Source organism: Furipterus horrens, unplaced genomic scaffold (assembly GCF_987537825.1).
Source record: "Furipterus horrens unplaced genomic scaffold, mFurHor1.1.pri manual_scaffold_11, whole genome shotgun sequence".
Taxonomy (NCBI): Eukaryota; Metazoa; Chordata; class Mammalia; order Chiroptera; family Furipteridae; genus Furipterus; species Furipterus horrens.
This window is the reverse complement of record NW_028327181.1, coordinates 17,726,070-17,753,431: the sequence shown is the minus strand read 5'-3', so window position 1 is coordinate 17,753,431 and position 27,362 is coordinate 17,726,070. Positions and strand designations below refer to the sequence as shown.

The 27,362-nt window shown below is 56.3% G+C and overlaps 2 protein-coding genes across 2 annotated transcripts in view; one reads left to right on the top strand and one right to left on the bottom strand.

The window, feature by feature from the left end:
• Window positions 1–14,653, bottom strand: part of GNAZ (G protein subunit alpha z) — a 45,551-nt gene extending 30,898 nt beyond the window's left edge. Inside the window, exon 1 of the mRNA XM_090291683.1 lies at window positions 14,443–14,653. The gene's annotated coding sequence lies outside the window, so the exon portion shown is untranslated. The remainder of the gene's footprint in view (window positions 1–14,442) is intronic.
• RSPH14 (radial spoke head 14 homolog) overlaps window positions 1–24,341 on the top strand; it is a 69,235-nt gene extending 44,894 nt beyond the window's left edge. Inside the window, exons 5-7 of the mRNA XM_090291821.1 lie at window positions 20,840–21,065; window positions 22,170–22,306; window positions 24,042–24,341. Coding sequence (XP_090147947.1) covers window positions 20,840–21,065; window positions 22,170–22,306; window positions 24,042–24,280 — 602 coding nt within the window. The 3' untranslated portion in view covers window positions 24,281–24,341. The remainder of the gene's footprint in view (window positions 1–20,839; window positions 21,066–22,169; window positions 22,307–24,041) is intronic.
• The last annotated feature ends 3,021 nt before the right edge of the window (window positions 24,342–27,362 follow it).

Sequence of the window (27,362 nt, the reverse complement as noted above, 5' to 3'; positions counted from 1 at the left end):
AACGGATGGAGAGTTATGTTTGAGGCCCAAGCAGAGGCCACTAAGATGGCCAGCTCTAAGGGGAACAGGGGTATGATCACAGAGGCAGAGGGCAACCAAGGTCACAGGGCAAGCGAGGCAGATTGAGACCACATACCCAGTACACCGATAGGCCCAGTCTTCCCCTGGATAAGACACACGCCCTCAGCCTGCTGCCCCTGCTGGAGATAAGTACGCAGCCCATTACTGGGATGGGCAGCGTCAGAGGGCCTGGACCTTTCCACGCCCCCAGAGTTGCTAACTCTCCCTGCTTCAGAGGCAGAGCCTCAGCCTGCCTGGGCAGGGCTATGACTCAGCACTATTAACCCCTGCTGGCTCCGACACCTTCTGCCCTGGCAACCGCAGCCCTTCCACCTGCAAGTCCACCTTGGCACCCAGCAGTCACTGTGGTGACCTGGAGCAGGAGCAGAAGGGGCCTGGCATGGGTGTATGTGACCTCAGGCCCTCCTTGGGCAGAGCAGGGACATTGCTGCCCTGAGTCCCAGTAGGCCCATGCCTCAGGGTTTACAGCAACTGGCAAGAGCAGACACATGTTGCAGTCTCCTGACATGTGGGAGTCCACATGCCTCTGCTGCCAGCTTTGGGGCCACATTGGCTTGCAGGTCAGAAGGAGCTCTCCCTGTCCCCGAGCCCAAATCCAGTGTAGCCATCTTATTCTTCTGAAGAGTAGGTCCCTAGGCCTGCCTTCTAGAACCAGAGCGCAGTGCCCGCACCAGCTCCCCCATGGCTCTTTTAGAAGCCACACGTCTGGGAACACCTCTGCCTGCAGCCACCACCAATTATCGGTTTCCTTCCCCTCTTGATAAGGAAACGTTTCCACTGTCCTCGCACACCTGATATACTGGCATCCAGGGTTCTCGCCCTTTTCTGTCTGAGCGATGTGCCAGGGTCCCTGCTCACATCCCTCATTAAGTCTCCCAAAGCCTGCTCTGGACCCTCAGAGGCCTGCATGGTGGCAGCGGCTCTTCTGTGGTCTCTGATAAGCTGGTGTCCTTTGCCCAGCCAGGGTCTTCCACCAGGTCTGACCAACTTCCCTACCCGGACTGAACACATGCCACAGCCCCAAGATGCTATGTGTCACCGGTGCTCAACAGCTGCCATACCTGGCCAGCCTGACAGCACGTTATTGGTCTCATCCATACGCATCACCCTAACGGTCTGGTCACAGTCTGCGGCCCTGCCACACTCTCCAAGGAGCCGCATCCATGTTTTTGGACCATGAGGGACAGCTGCGGGCTGGGCCTTGGAAAGGGTCTGTCCCATGAAAGTTGGGCATGATGGGGATTGGGAGAGGGCCTGGCTGCACTTTCTGTGCCCATCACACCTCCTCTGGCTACTGGGGCCACCAGGAGGGAGGAAGGGACTGTCACAGCCATGGCCGGGGGGCAGCCTACCTCTTTACCCCTCACAGGTTGGCCCGTAGTCACCCACGTGCCTTGTCCTCTCACGTGTTACCTTGCGTTAGCACCCATGTGCCTGGGATTTGGGCATGACCTTACTGAGGTAGAAGCTAAGGTTTGAGGGAGAGGGTGACCTCCTCAGAGCTGCCTGGCTGGGGAGGGGGTGCAGGGCTCAGCCTCTGCCAGGCCCTTGGTCCCCTAGTACCCCCAGCGCCGATGACCGCAGCATTACCTGGTTACCTGCCATTATTTACTAGACATCTTCCTTTAAATTGACTTGCATTTTGTACTTAAAGTGATGTACTTAAAAATGACTTCATATTCCCACATGAAATGGAAAGCCAGAGTCACTTAGCATAGACAGATGTAACCTAAAATCTCAGCTGGTGTAAAGGAAACACTGGCTGCTAACCAGGGACCACTGTCCGCAGACACCCCACCCCTCCTGGCCAGGCCGCTGTCCATTGAACAACTGGGACGAGTGCCCGCCAGAGGCTGAGAGCTCCAGTGGCACCAAACTGGGGTTTTCTCCTCCAAGGAAAGGACTGAGAAAGAAATGACAAAGGATTACTTCCCTCCTGGTGCTGCTCACAGTAGTGGCCTCAGGTCACCTCATATGATCTGGTGGCTGCCCTGCCCCTGGGGGTGCAGAGGGGTACACAGGGAACCTGGCTCCAGAGGCCCTCTCCGCTGGGACCGCTGGGGCAGAGGCAGTGAGGCTGGGATGAGGGCTTTTGGGTTGCGCTACACCCCTTGTTCTCACTCAGACCAGAGGCAGGCCATCCTTTATTGTGGGAAAGTGGCCCACCTCCAACCTCCTGTGGCCCCTCCTGCTCAGCTCCATTGGCCTGTTCATCAGTGCACACCCTCCGCTGCATCTCCCAGCACTAAATCACCCAGCTAGAGGTGAGCAGGCACCTGCCCCCAGGCCGAGGCCCTCCACCCTCGGATCTGTGGGCAATTAATCAGCCCACCACTGGGCCCTGTCTGCTCATCACCCTGCCCTCTGGGAGCTGAGCCCAGCAGGCAGGCTCTGCTCTCGGGGGACAGGGGTGGAACAAGCTGAGTCTGTGCATCCAGGAGCTTGTCCTCTGGTTTGGCAGTGCCTGGAGAAGCGGGAGTAGAGACGCGTGGAGGAAGTTCCAGGGAAGTGACACTGGAGGAGGCACATGGACAAGAAGCTGCCAGTCACCCAGGGGTGGGGAAGGGGGCCAGGGCAGGGCAAGACAGGAGGCAGATGGGGCAGGGACCCCTGAGGGGGACGATGGCCCAGAGTAGGCCCACCCAGCAGTACCCCTTCCATGGCTCCCTGGGGAGCATCTCAGCAATGGCTGCCCTGGTAGGGACCTCCCAGGGGCCGGAAGGCAGAAACTGTCCCTTTCGAGACTCCCTTTCTCCCATGGAAGTGCCACTGGTGAGGGGTGCATCAACTCATGCCCAGGACCCAGCATGGATCTGTCACCTCTTTCCAGGGCAGATGCTGGACTCGTAGTTCCCCAGAAAGGCCAGCAAAGTGAGGCCAGGGAGCGACGCTGGACGTAGCAGGTCCACCTCACACCTCACAGCTCGTGGACCTGGCCAACTTCACAGGTGGCAGAATCCAGCTCAGCCCATTCCAAATGCTCTGATGGTTTTTGATATGCACATTTTGGATTAAAAAGACATCCCCCGAGGAGATAAAAATCCCTTCTTGCCTTAATGCCAGAAACTCTAGATGGAGGTCAGGGACAGGCCACCCTCCCAGGAGGAGGAAAGTTGGTCTCCACAGCCCCACTCCTCTCTTCCTGTGAACCCCACAGAACCCAGGTCCCTGTCTCCCCTGCCTGCATCTTCCACCCCCATGCCCAACATGCCCTGACCAGCCCACCTGGCTGAAATATCATCCTTTGAGGCCAGGTAAGAGCCTCCCTCCCTGTGAGAGCCCAGGAACTCATCTAGACTTGCCACTGGACCTGTGTGACCCTGAGCAGTGTCGCACACCATTGGCTAGGCAGTGGGACTGGGCTTCTCCTTGGGAAGGTACAGCAGGGATGCCCATGGACCAGCCCTTGCTGGGCTCTGGGCTACCAGCCTCTCTGCTGGCGTCGCCCTGACCACCCCGTCATGCCCTGGGTTGGTCTGGCCTCCTGCCTGAGGCCCACCTTACCCACCACTCTCCTTCCTTGGTTGCCAGCCCTACTTCCCTCTAAGCCAGTCTCTTTAAAAGACACGCAGAACAGATGGATGACCACCAAAACCACCGGCGCACCGCTCCAAGGCTTCCCCAGCACTCCCCTTGAGTGTATCTATCGCTTTACATGCCCTTGCCCTGGAGCCTGCAGCTGAGAGTTTACTGTGGTCCTCACCAGGCCTCTCAGGTGGCCTCTGCTATCTCACGGACCACTCCCTCGACACCCCTGGGACTCTGTGAGCCCTCTGCCTGCGCTTACCCCTCCCCCAAACACCTCAGTACATCTTACCCTCCTCTCCAAGGTGCAGGCAAGCTCCCCAAGGACTCCAAATTGCGTGGCACGTTTGCTTTTGTCACCCTGCCCCCAGTTTACAGTTCCTCTTCCCATCTTCTCCTTCTCACTAAGTGGAAGGGTCCTCTTGAGCCTTCCTCCTGCCCACCCCTCCTCTCTCCCTCCTACCGTCCCTGGCAGCCCTGCCTGTCTCTTCCTTCCCAGCCAGCTCCTGCCCCACTGAAAACACTATCCTAACCACTTCCCATCCTGCTGAAAATAAGACAGGATCCTTGGGGGTAGGCGGAGTAGCACGGACTGTGCGTCTCCCAGTGCACTCTGGGCTGCGGGCCCAGCAGGCTCCCACTCAGAGGAAACCAGCTTGTCCTGGTCCTCGGCCTGCCCCCCAGTATCCTCACGCCAGGAAATCCCACACTCTCCCACTTCCCTACAAGTTGGCCCTTGAGCAGTTCTAAGGGGGGTACTTCCAGGCTGGCCTGACTGGGTATGCGTCCTCTTCTCTGCCCCTTGTTGGCTGTAGAGCATACGTTACAGCCTTTTCAGAAGGAGGGACTCACCCCTCCCTGTTCTAATGTTTAAAAATATATATATATCTCAAATCCCAGCAAATTCCACCATGATTACAGATGCATGTCTAAGATCCATTAATGACCAAAAGTTAGCATCCAAGTTGGGACTACTGGATGGCTGGCATACTGAAAAGTGACTTAGAGCAGAGAGTCATAAGAAATGATATAATATGTACTATAAACATTTTTATTTTAACCTAAAACAGATCAACGTATGTGCATTTGCTGATTTTCGGAGCAGGCCAGGACCTCTTCTCAGAGCACAGGCTCACTCACAGCCCACCCAGTGCAATGGATAGTTGCCATTCGCCACAGTGTGAGGTGGAAAAGTAACGGGGACCCAAATCTTAGCTGTCACAACTCCCTGTCCCTAAGCTTACCGTTGTCTTGACCACAGCAACCTAACCACAGCTTCCACTGAGGCTTTTCAGAGCATCTTCTGAATTTCCGTGGAAGGCCTTGCTACATTTCTATGTCATCAGTTTATAGGAGGGTCAAGGACGTTATCACAATGACAAGTGCAACTGACACACACAGGTTTGGGACAAACACCAGTGACCAAAAAGGGTGGGCGCCAAAGTGTACGGCACAGGTTGCCTGCTGTCCTGGTACACTCAGCCCACAGGGTCATGGCCAGCACGCGCTACCGTGAGAACGGGGAGTGTCCGTTCATCCGGCGAGCACTGGGGACGGGGTGAAAGGGTTTCTGAGCACCAAGATTCCTGTAAGGCTTTTAAATAACTTTGCATTTCATTTATCATGACAGTTTCCGCAAATGTCGGGAAAAAATGGTAGCGAGTGCCTATGCAAGACACTACTGGCTGTGCGCTAGCAGGAAAGGGGCCTGGGGACACATGACTGTGTGGTGGAGGGGGTTCTCTGCAGCCGCTCGGTAGCCACCAGGGCCCTGCCCACTGGGTTAGCTTATCCTGGCCTTGTACCAGCAAACCCACAGCAGGTCTCCCCTGAGAAGCAGCCCCGCTTTCTTTTCTCCTCCTTATTCTGGAGCCAGAGTTGAAGGAGATGGGAGAAGGACCAGAGTTAGTGTGCACAGTGTCCCAGCAGCAGGCAGGCCCTAACAGATGACTCTGCTTTGGTGAGGCAGCTTCCAGCCGTGGGGCACTGCTTAAGAGGACCAGGGAAGCTCTCCCCAGTAGCCCCATTAAGTCCTATGGCTCTGGACACCCTCAGCCCTGTGTCCACAGTCAGCAAGGCTGGCCAGAGGAGATGTGATAGCATCGCCTGAGGAGCACTGACTCAGGAGAAAATCAGGCCAGGATAAAGAAATAAATAAAAACAGAAAGGTTCCGCTTACAAGGGGAAGGAGGCGCCGCTACACAGAGAGGAGGTCCAGTCTTCACTTGGAGCCAAGAGCAGGGGTCCTTGCCTTGAAAAGAACCTGGTTCCCCAGTTTCCACAGCGAAGGTACCTGGTGGCTATCAGCCAGGCCCATGGACTGGGTGGAAACTCTGATTTCACCATTCTGAGTCTCTGTCGCTTTGCAGTTTCCTGTCCCCTGCCTCTCAGTGTGGCATCCCATGATCCCACCCCCTGATGATGGCTACGCCCTGGCCATACCCTCTCTAGTGAGGACTCCGTGGGGCCAGTCCACTGCCTGGCTCCTTCCCTGAGCACCTCCTGCCTCCCAGCAGCTCCTTTTCTGCCTTTCCCACCTGGGAGGTGAGCACCACCTCCCATTGGGTCCCTTTTTCTTCCTTGCCCCTCCCCACAGCCTGTTCCCCAACCCTCCTAACCTCACACAGGCCTGCAGGCTGGGGACTCTAAGTCTCTAGGCTGATGTGGCTCAAAGAGAAGTGCACATGCCTGGGCCCACCCCCTGGTCTGAGGAAGGGCCCGGGAATGTGCATGTTGCCAGGCAACGCAGGTCCCCCTGAGGCCAGCGGCCTGGGGCCCCTGTGCTGGAAGTTGCTCCAGGGCACTCTCAGTGGCTGGCATCGGTGGTCCCATTGGTGACGGGCCATCCCCAGGAATCTTTCAGCCTACATCAGCCTCTGACCTATCTTGATGGGGTTCTCTAGAAGCAGAGCCTGTTGCTGCCACTGAAAGCATGCCCTGACCCCTACCCAGAGTCCTGTTCACAAGCTCTGGCCTTCACCCTCCCCACCCAGCTCCAGCCTTCTGATGCCAGTGAGGCTGGCACACTGGAGCCTGGAATTCGGCTCGCTTTCCTGCTCCAGTCCTCAGCAGCCAGTGGCTGCACCTTTCACACCCTCCCCACCTACTCTGCACTGGTCCTCCATCCCTTGCCCTGCGCCGGTAAGAGCTCCACATAGCTAGCAAGAGAAGACTAACACCCCTGAGACAGAGGCCATGTAGGGACCAAGACTAGCTGTGAAACTCCAGGAGCTGGAGCAAGGATGGGGGGGCGCAGCGTGGCTGTGGGACTTGCTAGAGCCTCGAGGTGGGTGGTAGCAGGGCACCAGGATGGCCCTGTTGGTGCTCTTGTGCCCTCCTCCCGGCCACGGGGCAGGGCAGGGCTGGGGATGTGCGTGCCTCCGTGGTGTCATCAGAGGAAATCAATGCTTGGCACTGGCCCAGTGTTTAAGGGAAATGAATAGATTTTGGCTGAGGACAAAGAGGGTTTGATTGATCAGAAATTGGATAATGGAGGCAACACTCTATTTTTCTTCCCAGCATTTTATCGGGAAATATGTTTGCACAGCATATCAGAGGTAACAGAGTGGGTGAGGGGGTGAGCATGTTAGAGCAAAGCCCAGCTCAGGGACAGGGCTACTGACTGAACCGACATGCGCCAACACGGGTGGGGGTCAGGCTGGCTGGAGTACTGGTGGTCACTCCATGGGACCATAGGAAGCATGAGGCTGGATAGGCCAGAGGCTGCACACAACTGGGGCAGCTGGGGTAAGAAGATGAGTTACAAAGAGGTGGGCAGGGGAGTGGGGGAGTCACACGGGCCAGGTCCTTAGTCAGAACAGAGGTGGGTAGCCTCAGAGAAAGGTTCATCACGTGTAGACCACCCCTCCTCTGGCCTGGCCACCTCCCCAGCACCCTGCCCTGCTCACAGCCTCCCTGGTCACTCACCTCCTCCTACCGTGCTGTCCCCACGCCTACAACACTTAGAACCAAAATCACACAGTTTAGCATGTTTCTGTGGTTATCTGGTCTCCCAATTCCAGGCAGGCTTCTCTGTGCTTGAGCAGAGCTTAGCACAAGGCTTTCATTTACTCAGGGGACAGAGAGGCTGCCATGGGAAGAGACAATGACCCGACTTGTCATAAGATTCACGATGCTGATGGGGAAGACTAGTCCTCGCCTGGTCTGGGGTCAGAGTGGGGTGTCCAGAAAGAAGGGCATATAAAGAGATGAAGGATGAGCTGAAGCTGCTAGGCAGAGTAAGTGCAGGGTGGGAGGGGTGGGCCAGTCCCTGCCAAGCACGTCTAAATCCTGCCTCCTGTACCTACTGCAGACATCACTCATCAACCAGAAGTGCTTTCCCTCTGAGCCGCAACATGGCCTCAGAATCCTTCTCAACACTGTGTGCTTTGGGCAGCCACTCCAGAGTTACTATAAGAAATAAAAACTATCTGCACCCTTGACCCAGCCCAATTTAAAGTGGAGGACGCCAGGGTCCAGATAGTGCAGAGACTTCACCAGAGTCAGCATCGCAGGCAGGGCTGGGATGAGAACCCAGGTCTCCCGACTTTCTGTCTGGTGCCCTTTCCCCTGCACTGAAGCTAATCTTGGGCACAGGGGCTATCTGGAAGGGCCATTCCACCATCACGTGGTCCCTGTGTTCCTTTCCTACCATCAGGATCTTGCCTTGCGCTCTTAGGATGGTTTCCTGTGGACACAGCTCTATACGCCACGACTATGTGGATCCCCTGTGTCTGACCAAGGCCCCCCCAAGTCTTTCCACATCACTGATGGGCCAGGTGTCAGCCCAAGACATCCGATTCTGGGTGGTGGGGACCTGTGTCTGTGGTGACAGTGTGAGAAGCTGGGCCACCCAGCGGCCACTGGCTCCAGAGTGAACCACAGTCGGGCCTGACCACAACTAACCAGTGATGTCCAACGTGGGTGGTTTGTGTTTACTGGCCAAAGTTAAGACCCAAAGCCATACTTCCTGGAACCCAAAGACACAACCTCTTGGGTGCAAAGAGTTGAACAGAAGGCAATGTTCTCGAATGTGAGGGCTACAGCCACCAGGAAGCCCAGCCTTCCAAGTGAAAGCGGCTGAACAGGTCACACACCAGGCCTGTCTACTTGCCAGTGTTCAGCCCCCTGCAGGAGCCATTTCCTGAGACCCTGCTGCAGGCTGGGCTGGGCTCTGGGGGCCGGATTCTCTGTGGCCCAGAGCTTACATTCAGGTCTGAGGTGGAGAGAGATGGAGAGAGAACCAACACAAATGAGTAAGACAGGTGGTAGATTATACTGTGATGAGTGCTAAAGGGAAAAAAATAGAGGCAGGAAGGAATACAGGGTGTGTGTGGGTGGGGACATGGGTGCTGCTCTAGATAGAGGGCCTAGACAGACCTCAGAATGAAAACAGAAAATCAGAAGGTCTGGATACCCTTCTCCTGGACACCGGAGGATATGCGTGGATCCTCTGAGAACTGCTAGAGAGAAGAGCAGCTTTGAGAATCAGGGTGGTCCCTCCAGGGAAAAAAATCAGTGCTTGCCACAGCCCATCAACCCTGCCAAAGCAGGGGTCAGGCCCTAAGAGTTGGTGTAGCCGCCACGCTGGCCTCTGGCATAGCAGGCCCAGCCAGCCCTCCCGGACCACCTGTCTTGGTGACCGTTAGGCCGGTGGAGCAGGTCACCTATAGGAAGGTGGGCCACCCGGGCTGCTGGGGAGTAAGCCCCCAGGGTTCTGGACACCCACTCAGGAAAGCCACCCATTTCCCCAACTCTCAGTCTTATTAGCTGTGAGGAGAAAACAGGTAAAAACAGGTCCCTTCTTGGCATGGTTATCAGAAGATAAAGTGAGCTTCTGCCCCCCCCCCCCCACCGTCCCTCCACTGAAAGGTACTTGCCCACTGTAATCCAGAGCAGTTTCTACTGCCCTCCCCCCGAACGCCTGGATTTGCACTTGGGCTTTGGGGAGAACGTGCACATCGGGTCCTCTCTCCTCCACGGCCGTGACCTCATGACTCACAGAGGCAGGCCTTGCACCCCACCCAGGGAACCCTGTCCCACAGCTTTCCATCCCAGGGCCGAGGGGAGGGTGTTCAGTGGGACAGGGTCTCTTCCTGGAAGGCTGCACTGCTAGGACAAGCCCTTGGGAAGGCGGGTAATGGCTGGTTAGAGGCTCCTGGAAGGAACACTCGGCCTGACGCGGTTTGTAAGGCCCCTCCTTGCACCGTGGTTTTTAACAGTCTTGCTTCTTAGCACTTTCTGATGGATTCTCTAGGGACGTCTCTAAAAGAGAGTTATACCTTAATTTAGAAGCAAATAACTCAAAACTCTGTGATGTAGCAGGTTCTTTTGGAAAAGAGATGAACTCAAGGAAGCCATTGTTGTGTGAAGCTGCCCACTGCGCTTGCCCAGCTTCTGACAACAGGACTTGATGTCCAACTCTGGAGCTGTGCTTCCTGCCAGAGGTCACTGGGGGGTCAAGGGAGGGGGGGCACACCACAGGAGGCCAGGGTGAGGCTTGCAGGGAGGCTCTGACTAACCCCAGTGGCCCCAAGTGCCAAACACAGCCCACCTGACCAAGGTAGGCAAAGGAAGGGGAGAGAGGGTGACAAGCCAGTGGCGCTGTCCTCACAGCCATGACCAGGCTGACTTCCCAGGCATGCACACAGGCAGCCACGTAGGGCCTCATGCTCAGTGTAACGCCCTGCTGTCACTGCCTTGAAATGCTTACTCATTTTTGTCAAGGGTCCTCCGAATTATGTAGCTTGTCCTACCAACATTACGTAGTCCCCACGCACCCCATGTCTGCCAGTGTCTGCTGCAGGGGACCGGCCCTCCTGGGAATACAAACACCTGCGTGGCCATTGAGACTGTGCTCCTGCCTCACTCGCTCGTCGGTCCTCCCTCAGTCTTTGCTGGATAACCTTCCCAGCTTGTGCTTTGAGCGGGGAAGGCTCCAAGGCCTGGCTCGGCTCTCCTGACCCCACCTACCCCCGATCCCCAAGCGACCTCAGCTGGTCCCTGGCTTCCCACACACCTGATGTCAAAGACTCCGGGTTTCTGTCCCCAGACTCACTCTCCCCTCTGACTGCCAGGTGCACCCATGTCCTGCCAGGGGTCTAACCCAGCTCCCAATTCCCTGCCTCTCACAAATGAGTCCGCATCTTCCTTCCTGGCCAATGCCCACTCCGAGCTTCCAGAGCTCTTCTCGCCACCTCTTCTCCAGCAGACTGCTTCTCACTACCCCTGCCACTCCTGCCCCATGGGGTCCGCAGCCTCCTCTCCCCAAATGCCGCAACGCCCCCTAACAGCCTTCTCGTCTGGCCCCCATGCTCATTAGCCAGATGGGTCTTTTAAGTGTAATTAACTCAAGATTATGTACCAAACCTGCCCCGAGCTCCCAGCTTCACTGGGGCCTGCAGAGCCCCAGCTGACACGCTCCATAGCTCCCACCCCCAACACAACCCTCTACTGAGCTCCAGCCATTTGGACTTTTGGTGGGGCCTCCAGCAGCTGAACTGTTTGGCCCCAGGGCATTTACACCTGCCATCCCCTTTACTGGTGCTCTTCTCTGTCACTCGACTCACCCATGGCTCTACCATGGCACTATGCCATCACGGTCTCTCCACCAGAGATTCCTTCCTCCCTCTCACGGCACCTACCCTACCTGGCACTCAGTTACACAGCTGTCATGTCAGCCTCCCCACCATCGATGTGAGTGTCACAGGAGTGGACACTGGGTCTGTTCTGCTCCCTACTGTATCCCTGTGCCTGGCATAGTGCCTAGCACTCAGTAAATATTAGCCAAAGGGACGACTGAATGAACAAAGCGTGTGAGGTTCCATTTTTCTCGGGCTCCGTATGGAGGGCTGATTCTCCTCCAATGTGCTCCAGGACCCGTCAGTCCCTGTGAGTTAGTCCCTGTGAGTTCACAGGGCTGGATGTGAGGGACAAGGGTGGGGGAACCTGTGCAGGGGCTTTTGGCTCTATTTATGGATGAGGACAAGGTGGCTCAGAGAGAATGGGGTTGGGCGAGGGGGCAGCATGACCAGGTCCTGACTCAGGCCTTCCTGATGCCTCACCTGGAGCTCTGCTCCCTACCCTGTGGGGAGTCTGGGCTTTCCCATGCCCTTCCCAGTCTGCACAAGATTTGCCAGGCCACCACTTCTGCCTGGGGCTGATACAGCATCTGCCCCAATGCCTGTCGATTTCCCCTCAGCCTCCTTCCTGCCCACACTGGCACTCGAAGGCCTGCCTCTGGGTTTCCTTCCTGGGGTCTAAGGGAAAGCAGCATGCTAATCTGCCTCCTTCAGAGTTCCTGTGAGCCCCACCACTCCAGCTGCAGCGAGAATGCCCTACAGCGGCACAGCGTTTTAGACCCTCCGAGGATTAGCGGGGGGCAGTATAGGGCTGCTCGTCCTCACACCCAGCGGAGGAAGGCCCGGCACACTCATCGCGTGTGCACAGAGCACTGCCATGCTGAGGCCACACCCTGAGTCTGAGGCCAGCCTTCCCTGCTATTCGGCACTCCATTCCACCAGCTTCTCTGCAGGACCCTGGGCAGCCTTACAAGTCCACCTGGCTGCTCAGAGTACCTGGAATTGCCCTAGAAGCTCCTGAGATCCAGGCACTTTTCCCCCTGGGACTCCAAGAAACAGAAGTGCTGAGAAGCTGGAACAGAGGAAGGAATTTATTCCCTGTGTCCCAAATTTAGAGTCCATGGCAGGCTCCTGGAACAAGGCAGCAACAGGAATAGAGTGAAGCACCTCCATGAGGGTAGGTGGGCTGCCTGCTCCTGCTGCAGCAACCTGGGCCTTGCCCAAAAGCCGACAGTGGGTGTGTGTCTGGGGGTGGGGATGGGAGGATCCAGAAACACAGATGAGTAACAAACAGCCCCTTCAGCGGGAGAGCAAAACATCCCTGGGAGCAGGCAAGGGAGCAAGCAAGCAGATCTACGGCAGAAGGTGACACGGCCTCCCGAGGGGGAGAGGCTACATCTTATTCACCTCATGTCTCAGAAAACCAAGGTCTGTTAGAGGAACAAACGAGAAGAGTTTTAAACCCAATGCCAGTGCCTCATCGCTGCAGGCACACCACTTCATCTGAGCGCAAGTGTCAACAGGCCCTCCCGCGCCCTCAGTCCTCGCACAGAGACTCCCAGGCCTCCACGGTTACTACTCCCTGACGTACACACCCCAAAGGGACAACAGCTAAACATCAGCCTCCAACCTGGCTAAGAAGGGGGCCAGGTGATTGTTAACACAGTTCCCTGGCCTTGCTTAAGGGACAAAGTGCCCGGAAGGGCAATCCTAGGGTGCAAGGAGCCCCCCAGGGCCTTTTAAGCTCTTCCCCAGGCCCACCCCAGCTCCTGGGTCACATTGCGGTTCCCTTTTACAGATGAGAGGGGCTGCAGCCTCCACTGAAAGAGCCACAGCTGACCAGCAAGGCCATGGTTCTTCCTCCCCCAGCTCCCTCTGCCCCTTTTTGCCACCCCCCCTTTCCTGCCACACCTCCCATGCTTTTCCAAGCACTCCCTTTGCTTCTGCCTGACCCAACTGCCCGAGCTCAGTCTATGCCTGGGTCCCTTTCTTCCCCTCTGCAATGCCCACCCCAACTGTGCCTATGTTCTTCAAGCTCCAGTTCAAATGTCTCTTTGCCCACAGGCCTGTCTGTCCCTAGATCGGGTCACCTCTCTGAGGTCCCTCCTGAGACCTCACACTCACACTCAGGGTTGGGTTATCTGAACAGAGACACTGGTCCCCTGTGGGGTGGTGAGTCAGTCCCTGGAGGGCAGGCCCAGTCCACCCCCACCCCAGCTCCAGGCCCTGGGGGAGCAAAAGCTCAGTAAATATTTGCTTAATCGAATTTGGCCATGAAGCCACCTCCAGACAGAGCCAAGGCAGCGGGACTGGGTCCCCAAGGCTGGGAAATCACTTGGGCAGAAAAAAGCCAGCCAGGCGCTGGGCGCCCTCCCCAAACCCAGCCAACTTCGCCTACCAGGCAGGTCCCTCCATCCTCAGACACCGACTCCAAGAAACCCTGGTCTCGCACTGCCTTTCCATCCTTCTAAGACAGAACCCCAGTTCTCGGCCTAGGGCGGATTCCTCCCATCACCCAGAGGCGCAACACCGCCCTGAAGGCAGACTCCCCTGGATCTCCCGCAGGATCGCGAGCTCCAGACCCGAGGCCCTCACACCCCTCCCCCCAAACACCCCCACCGCCTTTTAAGGGAAAAAATATTGAGCCATGAACATATCAAAATCGCAGTGGGTCGATACTCATCTTGCTCTAAATGCCTCGGAGCAACCTGCTCGCTGCAAGAGCAGTGACCGAAAACTGTAAGCCGTCCGTCCTCGGGCCCAGGCCTCCGGGGCCCTCTCCTCCGTTTCAGCCAAGGCCACGCGTCGGCGCTCCCGCCGCCCTAAATCGCCTTCTCCCCGCTCCCCCGAGAGGGAGACCCTGCCTGCGCCGCTCCCGCAGGTCGCCTGGTCCGGCCCTGCTCCGCACCAGCGACTGCTTGCTACGGGGTGCCGCGCTGCAACCCCAGCGGCTGCTGTCCACCATCCCGGGCCCGCAGCCTCACCCTCCTGCCGGCTCCTCGGCCCGGCAGTGCCTGGTCCCCAGCACCTGCCCCGCCCGCGGAACCCCTTGCCCACCTCGCGGGCATCTCCGCCCTTGCCGCCCCACACCCCTACCGGGCATCCCTGCCGCCGTGCCCGGCACCCTAAGCCGGGGCAGATCCCCGGCACAAAGGCCCGGGCGGGGCCCCGGGTGGGGGTGGGGTATACCCGCCGGCCGCGCCCCCGGCCCCCTGAGGCTCAGCCGTACGCCCCAGCCACGGGTCTACTCACTCACCTCCCGGCCGCGGCACCGTGCATCCACCGAGCTGCTCCGGGCGGCACTGGCGGGCGGGGTGGCAAGCGCGGGCCGCGGCGCCTTCTTTCCGCACTATGCGGACGGCGGCGCCCGCGCGGGACGTGACCGGACCGCGGGCGGCGCACACACTCCGGCCGCCCTGGCTCCCTCCGATTGCTATCCCGCGCCCCCCGCCGCCCGCGGGTCCACCCGCCCCGCGCTGCCGCCGCCGGCAGGGGGCGGAGCCGCGAGCGCAGCGCGTTGCCAGGCCAACTGAGGGCGGGGGAGTGTCGCGCGCCCGCCAGTGACCACGCGCCGGGCGCCACCGCCCCGCCACGAGCGCCGGCTCGCTGTCCATTGCGTACGAGCAGCTGATGGATGCGTCCGTGGCCCAATGGCGGCGAGCAGGGGCGGGGCCTCATCTCAGCGCGCGCCGCAGTCCGGCTCGCGCTATAGGCGCCGGCGTCCAGAGCCCCGGCTACCTAGGGGCTGGGGCACCGACCCAGTCCAGTCTCCTTTCGCAGATCCGGAGACCATGCCAGAGAGCAGTGGATGGCCCCTGCCCCCGCTCACCTCCCTCAGCCCGAAACCAAACTCAGTTTGGCCTTTTCTGAGCTCCTCGACCTTGGGCATTTGACTGACCTATTTGGGCCTGTTTTGTAAAGTGGAGCTGGTGGCACCCCCTTCCTTGAATTGTCGCGACAGTTCACTAGAATGTGTGAAAGGGCTATGCAAACCCCAAAGGTTTACACTGGTGAGGTTTGTGCAGCGATGGGAGGGGCATTAGTCATCTTTTACTTGGTCCCCCCCACCCCCCACCCCTTTCAGGGTCCCTGGCAATCCTGGTCACAGAAGATTGCTTTGGGAGACAGTGGAACGAGGAGGGCCCAGGAGCTGTCCCTTCTAGACCAGAGAGATGAGCGGGAGCCAGCCTAGTTAAGGCCAGGGTACGAATGACACCTTCGGGAAAGAAGCTTTTAGAAGGCTTGGGATGCTCAGCAAAATGCATCCGAGGGCAGTCTGCCAAATTTTGTTTTCATTTTCAGCGGGAGCCCATCTGTGTGCCTCAGAGCCAGGAGCCCCTCACTCCTATGGTTAAAAGGCATTAATGCCTTCTCTGTCTTCTGCATCCTTGTAACCTGAAGCTTTGCACATCCTAGAGCATCCCTGGTAAACTGCAGAAACTCCCAATCAACACCAGCCTTATTACTTCACACTGAGCCTCAGGGGGCCAGGGGCGCGGCCCGCAGGTCATATTACAAGAAGCAACCTGCTCATGGGCACAGAAGCACTGGGGCTGACCATGGGCAGAGATACATGGGGTGTTGGCCTGAGCCCAGGTCTGTGCTCAAAAGTCAGGGGCAGGGGTTTGGCTTTGCCAGCTGGACACTGGCATGTCAACATCATCCCATGACCTCTCAGGTGTGATTCCTTTCCTGTGAAATGGAGACCATTGCACTACCTACCCTCAAAGTTGTGGCTCACCCATGAAGGGGCTGCCTAAACTCTCAGGGACAGGACAAAGGTTGGTGACGGGCATCCTGAGATGAACTTTGACCTGGCACAGTGCTAGCTGGAGGTGGCCAATGAGGACCAAAGAATGTGGCCGGCAACCGAGGGCTCCTCTGTGTGCATGTTTTCCATAGCACCAGGCTGGGTCAGGCTGAGCCAGGCTGGGCCAGGCTGGGCCCCTGCCGGGAGAACCATGCAGGCCAGCAGCTGACACCAGGAAGACGACACACGCCCTGCCCTGGCGTGGATTCGAGGGAAGAGGGGGCTGGAAGTGAAGCACAGGCCCAGCTCTGCTGCCAGGACCTGTGCACCCTTGGGTGACTTATCTGGCTGAGCCTCCTCTGTCAAATGGGGACACCAATAGACTGTCCCTAGAAAGTGGTTCTGAGGAAGAGTGCAGCTTGGCACATGTTCAAAGATGAATGAGAGCAGATTCCGTTGCAGGATCAGGGGTCGGAGCTGAGTTGTTCGCAGGAGCAAACCTCGATGCAAGCATGAAATGACCCATCTACAGCAGTGCAGGTGTGAGATTAGAGGCTAGCCCCTTGAGAGGCGAGAGGTCATGTGGTATCAACCAATGATTGTAAACCTTCATACAACAGCCCTTATTGATGACTGCCTCTGTACTAGGCACAGCCCTGCTTGCTAGACCCTCCTGTCTGCAGGACGGACAGCAGAACATAATCCACCATTACAATTGTCCCAGGCTTGATGGAGGAGACTCACCAGGGTTCTGGGGGCATGTGGCAGGGGAAGTACTGGGCACTGGGATGGCAGGAATGGAAGTGGCTGGTGACTTGGGGCAGGAGAGAAGCATGTTCCAAGGTGGGGAAGGCACTGGGGTGCGAAGGGTCATGAGCCTGGAAGAACCTAGAGAAGACCAATGGGGCTAGAGACAATGAGCATGTGAGGATGCAAAAACACAGGGCTCCTGCGTGGTGGAGAACAGTCATGCCAGGTGGATGGCCCTCGTGTAGAATTGGGGACGTTGGCCTAAAAAGTTGTTTTTTAAAAATTTTCACCCGAGGATATGCTTATTGATTTTAGAGAGAGGAGAAGGAAGGGAGAGAAAGAGGGAGAGAAACATCGATCGGGAGTTTTAAGGTTAGCTTTTTAAATTTGAGAGGGAGGAAGGCAACTGTTTGCTTCATGTTTACAGTAGGCATGTTCCCACAATGTGTGTTGTCCTAATGCGCAGAATCAAATAACAAATGACAGCTAGTCAGCCCTGAGAAAATAAAGCAGAGAAGTCAGCGCACAAGGCCAAGTTCAGTGTAGGGCAATGGGATCACTGGGCGACAGCATGTGTCAGGAGATGGCAGTGTGGTGGCTGCAGCCATGGAGAGAAGGAGGCTGGTCCCGTCAGGGCAAGAAAGGAGGGGGACCAAAGAGGGGGCCCACATATGATGCTGGAGTAAGGGTTGGCACTTACTAAGCAGTTGGAGAGGTGGCCAGGAAACCAGGGAGTGCAGTGCCCCAGACTCATGGGAAAGGAGTGTCCCGAGAAGGAAGACATCGTTAGCTATGTTATGTGCTATTGCAAGCAAGGCTTTGTAAACTGACAACAGAGAAGTGTCCCCCTGAGCAAAGGCAGGCAAAGATGGGGGTCAGTGTGCCAGGAGTTCAGGGCATGGGTGCCATACAAGGCTAAAGCTGGACAGGTGGGTTACTGTGGGTTGCAATGGGCTTTTGTGCCAGTCATGGATGTATAGTTCCCAGGGCTGGGGCCAGCACTCCGTCTTGAGTCCTCAATGGCCAGGACAACAGACCCAGAGGAAACAGCTGGGGCTCTGTGGTAGAAAGAGGCATAGGGCCCTGGTGACTGAGTCTATCTGGCATCTCTTCAACCCAGCAGGGACAGCTGGCCCAAGAGCAGCCCCTGCAGGTGGTGTCAACTCCTCCCCCAGTAAATGACCAAACCACAGTTGAAGTAGGGGACCAGGCTATGGATGTTGTGACCCTCAGTCCTGGTGAAGCTATCTGGCCCATCAGCCACCAAGTCCATCCTGGCATACCAGTTATGCTGAATCAGGGCCCTTCCCAAGCAGTGGTGGCTGGTGCTTTCACCCCTCTGTCCTGTGAGGCCCAGCTCCCCTGGGCCTTCCTTCTTGCACAGCAGGAGCCCCTAGGACCCTGGAATTCCTCATCTACACATGTGTCAACCTGTGCTGTGATGACTGGTCCTGGCCGACTCTCCCACTAGTCTCTCACTCCCTGAGGGTGGTAGGGGGTGTCTCACTGTCTGTGGACCTCAGGCAATGGTCCCCTCCTGGCTGACTTGGCTCTGCACCCCACCTGTCCTATTTCCCCGACCCATGCTGACCAATTCTCAGGCTGTGGTGGGCCAGGTGGGCCTCTCTAGTTTGTTTTTGGGGGGTCTGTACATCCCCCCCCCACTCTTGAACAAGCCATTGTAGATCTGGGTTAGATATAAATAGCCAGGCCTGCGACTATTCCTTTTAGCTGAAAAGAAGCAAAGTGAACGAGCAGAGGCACACCCGGCACGCATTTTATTTTTAATCTTCTCCCTCTGTCTCAAAAAGAACCTGGGTCTCAGTGCTCAGCATTTCTAGGATCAGAGACCCAAGACAAATGCCCGAGGAAGAAAACCCAGGGACCTGAAAGCCCTGGTCTGGCACTGGCTGCTGTGTGCACAGCCTTGGGCACTTGAGTTGCCTCTCTGGGTGCTCGGTTTCCTCATCAAGGCAGGGAGCAATGGCGGTGACTTGCAACACTGCAGCTTTCTGACTTCAACCCCTTCCTGTGCGCTGCCTCTCCCCGCACCCCCAGCCTGTGGCTCCAGCAGCAGTTCTCCCTGGAGGGCCAGACCCAGGTGCAAGGGAGGCCGCAATTAAGCCCCGATAGGGTGATGCACAAATTCTTCACCGCCAGGCCTTTGCCCAGGTGTCCTCGGCCAGGAGCCCTCGCCCTCCATCAGCCAGCAAAATCCTCCTTGGAAAGTGAAATTGTCATCTCCCCACTGTGAGCTGATGGGGAGGTGCCATCTAGGTTGTGGCTGAAGAGGGACCCTGCCTGGGGCAGGTGGGGAGCCTGCAGGGGAAGCAGATCAGGAGCAGGAGGCCCAGGTGTGCACCAGTGTGGAAGGCAGGGCCGACAGGGAGAGGGGCTCAGATGCCCAGCAGAGGTGGCTTGTGGGGACCATTAGCAGGCACTCTGGCAGGGCAGGGACTGAATGGCTTTTGTCTTTGTATTCCACTTCCTCCTCTTCATCCCCTCCCCACCACCACCCCTGACCCCAGACTCTTGCTTGTGGCTGGGACTCAGTGTTGTTGGAATTTGGGAGATCCTTGCTGTGCTAGGCCTAGATATCCTGGGCACAGAGTGACAGTCCCTTACCCAGAGCATGTTCCTACCCACTATCCCATTGGCACTGCACAACTCCCTACCAAGTTGGCTTATTTTAATAATGAGAAAACCAGGCTCAGAGAAGTTAAATACCTTGTCCAGGTCACATAGCTGGGTACATTTAGGAGTCCAACCTAGGCTTTTCTTTTCTTTTGGAAATCTGTGTGTACTAAATCTTAAAAAGCCTAGTAGTACTCTTGAACAATAGGAAACTGCTTTTCCTGGCGTGAGTGGCCTGAGAGCAAATACCGCTCCATCCCTCCAGTGAGAAGCTGGCCAGGGCAACTGGGAGCTGCTGGACCTGCTGTCCTGCTGGCTGCCTCTGCGCCCCCTCACTCTGCCCCTCTCACGCCGGGCTGCCATTTGATGTCCTTTGAGAGTGAAGGAGAAAGACTGGAGTGATGTCTTCAAAGAGGAGATCCCTGGTGCTAATTGGCACTCAGAGACCTTTAGGCTAATTAACCTGTTTATTTGTCTCTCTGGAGTAAATTAGAGGGTTTAGCTGGGGAGGTCGGAAGAGGAAGATGTTTACCGGTGGCCGCCTCTGTGGGGGCTACGGATGACTTCTCGGTGGGCCCACGGTGTGAGCTGATGGGGAGGCAGGGGAGAGGGTGGGCTCAGGGCAGCAGTGAGGGCCGCCCTTGGGCCATGGGGAAGGGCTGCTCTCCCTGGCAGTGTCCTGCTCACTTCCCCGTGAGTGTTGCTCCGGGCACACAGGAACTGGGCCCCTGGGGGTGACATCTGGGGCCGTCCTGGGCTCTCCTCCTGGCAGTCACACACAGACCTCCCCCAAAAGGGCTGGAAGGAGTGACGTGGAGCCCCTTCACGAGGGAGGCTCACCTCATTGGGCTTCCCCCAGCCCCCTAGCCTTGCCATGTGGAGCCCCTTCCTTGGGGCACCAGGCTTCTTCAAGACCCCTTGGCCAGAATCTATGGATTTCCTGTCACCTTTGGTTGGGGACACAGCTTTTTGGTGGAGAAGACGCTGACTTGTTCACTCTGAATCTTCCCTCTCAGACTTCACTTGGAGCTCTTCCTCCTGTCTCCAAGGGTTAGCCAGACTGGTCTGGGGTCTCTAGCAGCTTAGAGATATTGCAGGTGGGAAGGAGGGGCTTGGCTGGTCCCCAACCCAATGCTTCCTTCTGGGGCAGGGCGTGGAATGGAGGGGTCTCTTCGTGTGCCTGGGCTCCCTAGGGGTGAGCTGCTGCACTCTCCAAGAGGTGGCTGCAGCTTCCTGGGCCGCTGAGCATCTGGTTAAGTCCAATGCCCCCAGTCACAGGCAACCAAAGGCTGGGACCTTTCTGGGTCCTCTGGCTTTTACCCATCCAACCCCTCTTGTTCCCCACAGCCTCCTGCTGGCTGCCCAGTCCCCCTGCTTGGCAGGGGGGCACTTGCAAAGTGTCTTGTCCAGACCCCTGCAGGACCCTGCAGGACTCTCCTCGCCCACCCCTTCATGACACCCAGCATGGGTGGGGCAGGGCCATGGCAGCCCACCCTCAGTATCATTTCCTTTCCCACAGGGGCCCGGGGCATTGTCAAGAGTGGCCTGATTCCCGCACTGGTGTGGCAGCTTCAGAGAGAGCAGGAAAACATCCAGGAGCCCCTCCTGGACACGCTGACAGCCTGCCTGCGGGAGGATGCCACCGAGGCGCTGGCCAGCCGCGTGGTGCCCTTACTGAAGCAGAAGCTCCTCAGCGCCAATGAAAACATCCGCAGCAAAGCTGCCTGCACGCTCACTGCTGTCAGGTGAGGCCCGGCTGTGCAGGTGGAGCAGGAGGGTGGGAGTGGTCTGCATGGTCCTGCCGCTGAGGCGCAAGGAAGGCATGCTGAGCTGTCCCGGGCCCCCACAGCAGACCTAGGGGTCGCAGCAGGGGGAACTTTGCCGTCCCACTCCCCCTACCCTGGAGACATGCAGCACCTGGCATCGAGTGGGCAGAGACCAGGGGTGCCGCTCCACATCCCACCATGTAGAGGACAGCTTCCCCCTTGATCCCCTGCCCCCAGCAAGAGTCCAGTGGCACTGAGGGGAGAAAACCTGTTCTTGCAGACCTGACAGCTCAGGGGCCTCACAATGTCACAGCTGGTGGCTGGCCAACCCTGTGCTTCCCAAACTGGGACACAAAGCATCTGTCTTTTGAGATATTAGTAAGAGTTTTGCCACCATGAAAGTTCTGCGGGCAGCAAAGTCTGGGAGAGGTTGATTCAACTAAGCGACTCAGGGTCCTTTGCTGCAGGAGGAATGTGCACAGTGACTCTCCCAGGGGGCCTGTGGGCAGTGTTTCCTGGCTCCAGAAACCTTTCTCTTTGGAGGAACAGCGTGGGGCGCCTCACACTTTGGGAAGCTCTTTGAAAGACCACCACTTTCATTTCCACAGCTTCATGCAATGCGAGGATTAAAAGTGACTGAGAAGGTCATCTCATTTAAAGGTGGCTGCTGTTTGTGAGGCTTAGCCTGTCCTGGCAGCCTGTCCTGACTCTTATGTAGACAAAATGAGTCTTCTTGTGGTTCCCACCCTGGCTCCCACTCCTCCCTGTTTTAGGGGCCCGATACGTCTGGTTTCTTTTCTTCTTCCCAGAATACCTTAGGGCAAGCTCCACCCTGTGGCTCCTGGGTGGTCTCACCTTCAGTGGCCCCAGGCTGTGCTCCCAGGTTTTCTGAGCAGAGAGGTGAGGCTCCAACCTCATAGCAATGCTTCCCTGCACCCTGGGACCCAGGCCCCGTCAGGCCTGGACCCCCAGGGGTTGTCCCAACATAAGTCCTTTTTTCTGCTGTACCCCTGTGGTGGCCCTGGGTTCTGCTCCCTTCCTCCCCCTAAGCAAAGCCACCCAGCTGTCCCCTCTCTGGCCTAGCATCCCTCTGGAGGGCAAGAAACAGGTCTGTCAGTATGACGTCATCCCCATCCTGGTGCACCTGCTGAAAGACCATGTGGAGGAAGTACAGGCCAACGCTGCTGGGGCCCTCATGTACGCCACCATGACCACGGAAGGTGAGGCAGCCTGCTGGCTGGGCATCCTGGGGGTGAGGTATCCCCTGTGTGGGCATTGGAACTAACTTGGGAGGGGTCACTGCAGCCTCCCAGCATGTTGGCTACTCTGGCCAGCTTTTCAAAACCCCTCATCTTGCCCCCTCCCTGCCCTGCCAAAATACTCCTGGCCCATTGTTAAAGTCCTTTCAAGTTTGGGTCCCAGGCTTCACCTGCCCTTTTCTTCTTGGCCATAGTCATTGGTCACTTGCATTAGGATCACTGTCCCTTCCTTTCATTCTACTCCCTGGGCCTGGAAGTTCTGCCTCTGTCCTAGGCCTCTTGTGAGCCATGATTCTGGGATTGATTAGTTTGCAGTTCATAATTTGGTTACCTTGAGATCTAAGCAAACACTGGAGCCCTCACTTCTATGACATTTCTTGATTGAAATTACTTTTCTCAATGGGGGGTGGGGTACTCAGAATATAAGATTATCTCTCCAACCCTGGGACTCCCAGCCACTCAGGCTTCTATATGCTGTTACCAAATCTTGGGCTGACAGAAGGGACCAGGGCTGGTTCTGCCACCTGGAGGCCAGCGCAGGACATCTGCCCCACATGGTGACCTCTGAAAGCTGACTGACCCTCCCCATGGCCCGCCCTCGCTTGCACCAGCCCCAGGCCCGCTGCTTCCTCCCCGTTCCTCAGAGGACTGTTGGGCCTCTGGTTCTCAATCAACATGCTGCAAAGACCCTAGAGTGGGGGCCTCCCAGCCCCTCCCTACTTGACCCCAATGGTGGAATTTGAGACACACCAGAGTGGGAGAGGTTGGGGCCTTCCCAGAGTCCAAAGCCCCATTTTGATTGTGCAGCCAGGATGCTGACCATGGGCAGGGGTGGGGGCATCCTCAGTGCAGTGTCTCCACTCAGCGTTCCTATGGGAGCTCTTAAAGGGCCAGGGGGCTCCTGGGGGGCCTGGGCAATGGCCTGAACCTAGGGATATGAGGGCACTTTTTTCTGGAGCTGGTACTCACTGTGCTGGATGGTGGAGACCCAGACATCTCAGCCTTAGTGTCTCCAGTTTGGTGGGAGTGGCAGACTGATGAGTGACACGGGGGAGAAGTGCTACATGCCTGGGGTACAGGACAGGGACAAAGCGTCTTGGGGAGGGGCGTGGGTGTTGACCCAAAGAACAATGAGAGTTAGCAGGGCAAAGGTGGGGGGCTGGATGGGTCCCGGCAGCAAAGGAAGAATGCTCAGGGCAGGAAGGGTGGGGACAGGGGGGCAGCTACATCTTTTAGTAGGTGAGGTGGGGTGGGTGGTGGGTGAGGCAGTGCAGGGTTAAGGAGGGTGTCTCCTTCACACGCTGATATCTGTGTCCCCCACTAGAGTATAAGTGCTATGTGGGAAAGCACTATATGTCTTTTTGTGCCTGGTACACAGTAAGTGTTCAAGAAATATTTGCCACATAAATGAATGATTGGATACTAAGTTTTAAGACACCACTTGTAGCCTTGTGAGGACTGGATTGCGGAAGAGGCCCCGGGATGGAAGGGGAGATGCCAGTTAGGGGGCAGGAGGTGATGGGGTCTGACCTAGGCTGGAGGCAGAGGAGGGTACAAGGGCATGAGTGGGGGTGAAGGAGGGAGCTCTGGTAGCAGGTGGTGCCACCCCCCCCCCCGAGACTGTGCAGGCCAGTGGCCAGGAGAGGACAGCGGGACAGAGGCCGCCACAGGAAACCCTGGTGTTGGTCACCCCCAGGGAAGTATGCAGCCTTAGATGCAGAGGCCATCCGTCCGCTCCTGAACCTGCTGAGCTCGACCTTGAGAAAGGCCCGCCTGAATGCCATCAAGGCCCTCACCGTGCTGGCTGAGGCCCCCGAGGGCCGCAAGTTCCTGAAGGCCCATGTGCCCAGCTTCCGTGTCCTTGAGGTGGAGAACAGCGAGGCTGTGCAGCGGGCAGCCCACACAGCCATCAAAGTCATTGAATGGAAACCCTGAGCCTCTTATGAAGCCAGGCCTGATCAGGTCCATGCCTGAATAAATGAGCTGAATTTCTTTCTCTTGGGTCTGAATGTCACTTGATGTTCATGGGGCATAGTCACATTTCTCTTTCTCTCTCTCCTGCCAAAGGGGAAATGCCCAGCCCAGAAGGACCAGGTCACAGGTGGCCAGGTGAGGCAGCATGGGCTGAACACAGGGCCCAAGGGAGGCAGTTCTGCTCCCTGCTGGGGCCAAGAGTCCTCTCAGAAGGTAGAGGGCAGGGCTGAGCTTTTCAAGGACAAGAGAGGCGGGGAGGGATTTGGGTTGGAGGAGGAAACACAGCTGGACCAAGCATCACCTAAGCTTTGGACACCAGGGTGACCAGGCCCTTCGGGTGTGGCTGGGCATGGCCCTGCTCAGCCAGGTCTGCTTCCTTCCCACGTTGGGTAGCAGGAAGAAAGGTCAAAGGTGTCACCCATGTGTGTGTGCTCTTGCTGGAGGAGGGTGAGTTGTAAGAGGCCCTCCCAGGGATGAGGGCTCCGGACAGGGATGCTCCTTAAGGTCTTCCTCCCAAACAGCCGCATTCTCTTCTAAAGGCAGGAAGTCACCTAAGCAAGCTCCAGGCAGGCTTGTGCCCCTGCCCCCCACCAGACCTCCCCCTGCTGTCAGCCTGGCCCTGGTCTGGTTTGCCTCTACCTGCCTTGCTTCTCCCCCAAAGAGAAATTGGCTGAGAAACCTGAAGAGCTGGGGCAGGGGGTGGGGAGAGGGGGAAGCCAGGTACACATGGAGGCCCCTTAATCTCTCCCACCCATCCCTGCCTGGCCTGGCAGGGTGACTGTCCTCCAGCAGTTCTGACCACGGTTGGAGAAGTTGCAGGAGCGGGGCTTTGTCTAAGGACTGGACTCGTTTGTCTAGGCTGAGCTAGAGCCTTGCTCTTTTGCCACGAGCTTTTTGAGGCTCCCTGTGTCAAACAAGGTCTCCCTCATTCTATCACCACCCAGTAGCCACGTTTTCTGTGGGACAGAACCTCCCTGGCTCATGGCATGCCTGTGCCTCCCGGAGTAAGCATTATCAGCAGAACCAGAATTCCCTCGTGAGCATTGTCTGGCTGTCCTTTCAGCGACTGGGGCCTTCACTTTCCTAGAAGAAACCCAGAGAAGTCTGTGTCCCTGGAATTATAGAATTAACCCACATAGTGTCAAGAGGGTGTATTTCTTCTGAAAAGGACTGGTTGCTGGGCCCAGCTGGGGTCAGGTTGAACCTCATTCTCAAAAAAGATCCCATAGGGGGAAACCTTTTCTCCTTTAGGAAACGAGTGCTCCAGGGGCTCCAATTCCTCAAGTCCTCATCTCCCCTCAACCCACAGCAGGCTGGCTCCGTCCCTGCCGCCTTGCCGAACAGCTCTGGCCTAGGAGCTCTGGCCTCCTTGCTGCCAAGACCCCATGCTCTTTGTGCACTGGCCCAGCGGCAGACATTCCCTTCCTGTGGCAGCTGCCTGCTCCCAAGGCTCTGGCTCTGGCCTTAGTTCCCTTTGGAATCCTCCTTCTCTCCATGACCAGTGGAGTTAGTGTTTCTCACAGCTGTCTTCTAGGCTTCTTCCCACTCTTCCACAGTCTCATCTGCCTGACATGGACCTCCTCTACTAGGTTCCCTTCTTAGCTAGGCCCGCATGCTGCCTTCTTTCCTTCAAATCTGGGTCTCCATCCCCAGCCTCTCTCATGAGTTCTGTACCCTTCTATCCAACTTAACATCTACTCTTAAATGTCTCCAGGTAAGAATTAATACCAATCTTTCACAAACTATTCTCCCCCCAAACACTTCCTAACTCATTCTATGAGGCTGAAATATCAGCCTGATATCCAAACCAGACAAAGAATCGTAAGAAAAGGAAACTACAGGCACAAACACTCAATGAAATGTTAGCAAACCAAATCCAGCACCCCCCCCCCAAAAGCATTACACACCATGACCAACTGGGATTTATCCCAGGAATGCAAGGTGGTTTAACATAGGAAATGAATCAATATAACATAAAGAACAGAAACCATATGATCATCTTAATAGATGCAGAAAAAAAAGTTTGACAAAATCCAACATATACTGTACATACCTCTCAGAAAACTAGAAAGAGAGAAAAACTTTCTCAATATGATTACATCTGCAAAACCTCATAGCTAACATGTTACTCAAGAGTGAAAGAATGGATGCTTTCCTCCTAAGGTCAGGAGCAAGGATGTCTGCTCTCAGTATTTTCATTTGACATGTCCTGAAGGTAATAGCTAGCGCAGTTAGGCAAGAGAATGAAATAAATGGCATCCAAATTCGAAAAAAAGACGTAAATTATCTCTCTTTGTAAACAATATAACTTTGTATGTGACAAATCCCAAGGAATACACTTAAAAACTATTAAAACTAATAAATGAGTATAAATGAGTTCATTAAAGTTGCAGGATATGAGAACATAAAAAAAAATTTTTTTTTAAATACACCAGCAGCAGAAATCCTAAAACACAGGTAAGGAAACAATTCCATTTACAATAGCATCAAAAATAATAAAATACCTAGGAATAAATCTAGCAAAAAGAAAAAAAGTACAAAACTTGAGTGCCGAAAACAGAATATTGGTGAAAGAAATTAAAGCGGAGCTAACTAAATGGGAAGACATCCCATGTTCATGAATCAGAAAACGTAATATTGTCAAGATGCTAATTATGATAGAATCTTCATGGAACTCAAACTCAGCACGTCCCAAATAGTGCTCAACCTTTCCCCTCACACCTGCTCTTTTTCCATGTGGCTGGTCTTTGGAATTGGTGTACCCCTCGCCCATCTGCTCAAGCCAGAGAGCTACCCCGGCCCCTCTCCCCAGAAGCCTAATCACTAAAGTCCTATTACCTTTAATAGATGGCTTCTCTTGATACCATTCTCTTCTTTTTATTTTTCTGCCGCTAACTTGCTCGATTGCTCTAACAGTCTCCTGCTGGGTGTTCTGTTCTCCATTGCATCTTTCTGCAGCAGCCAGCAATTCTGACCCTATAACTTTCCCACCGAAGCTCTCAGGGACTTAGGATCCCAAAGCACATAAAGCCTGCATGTCAGG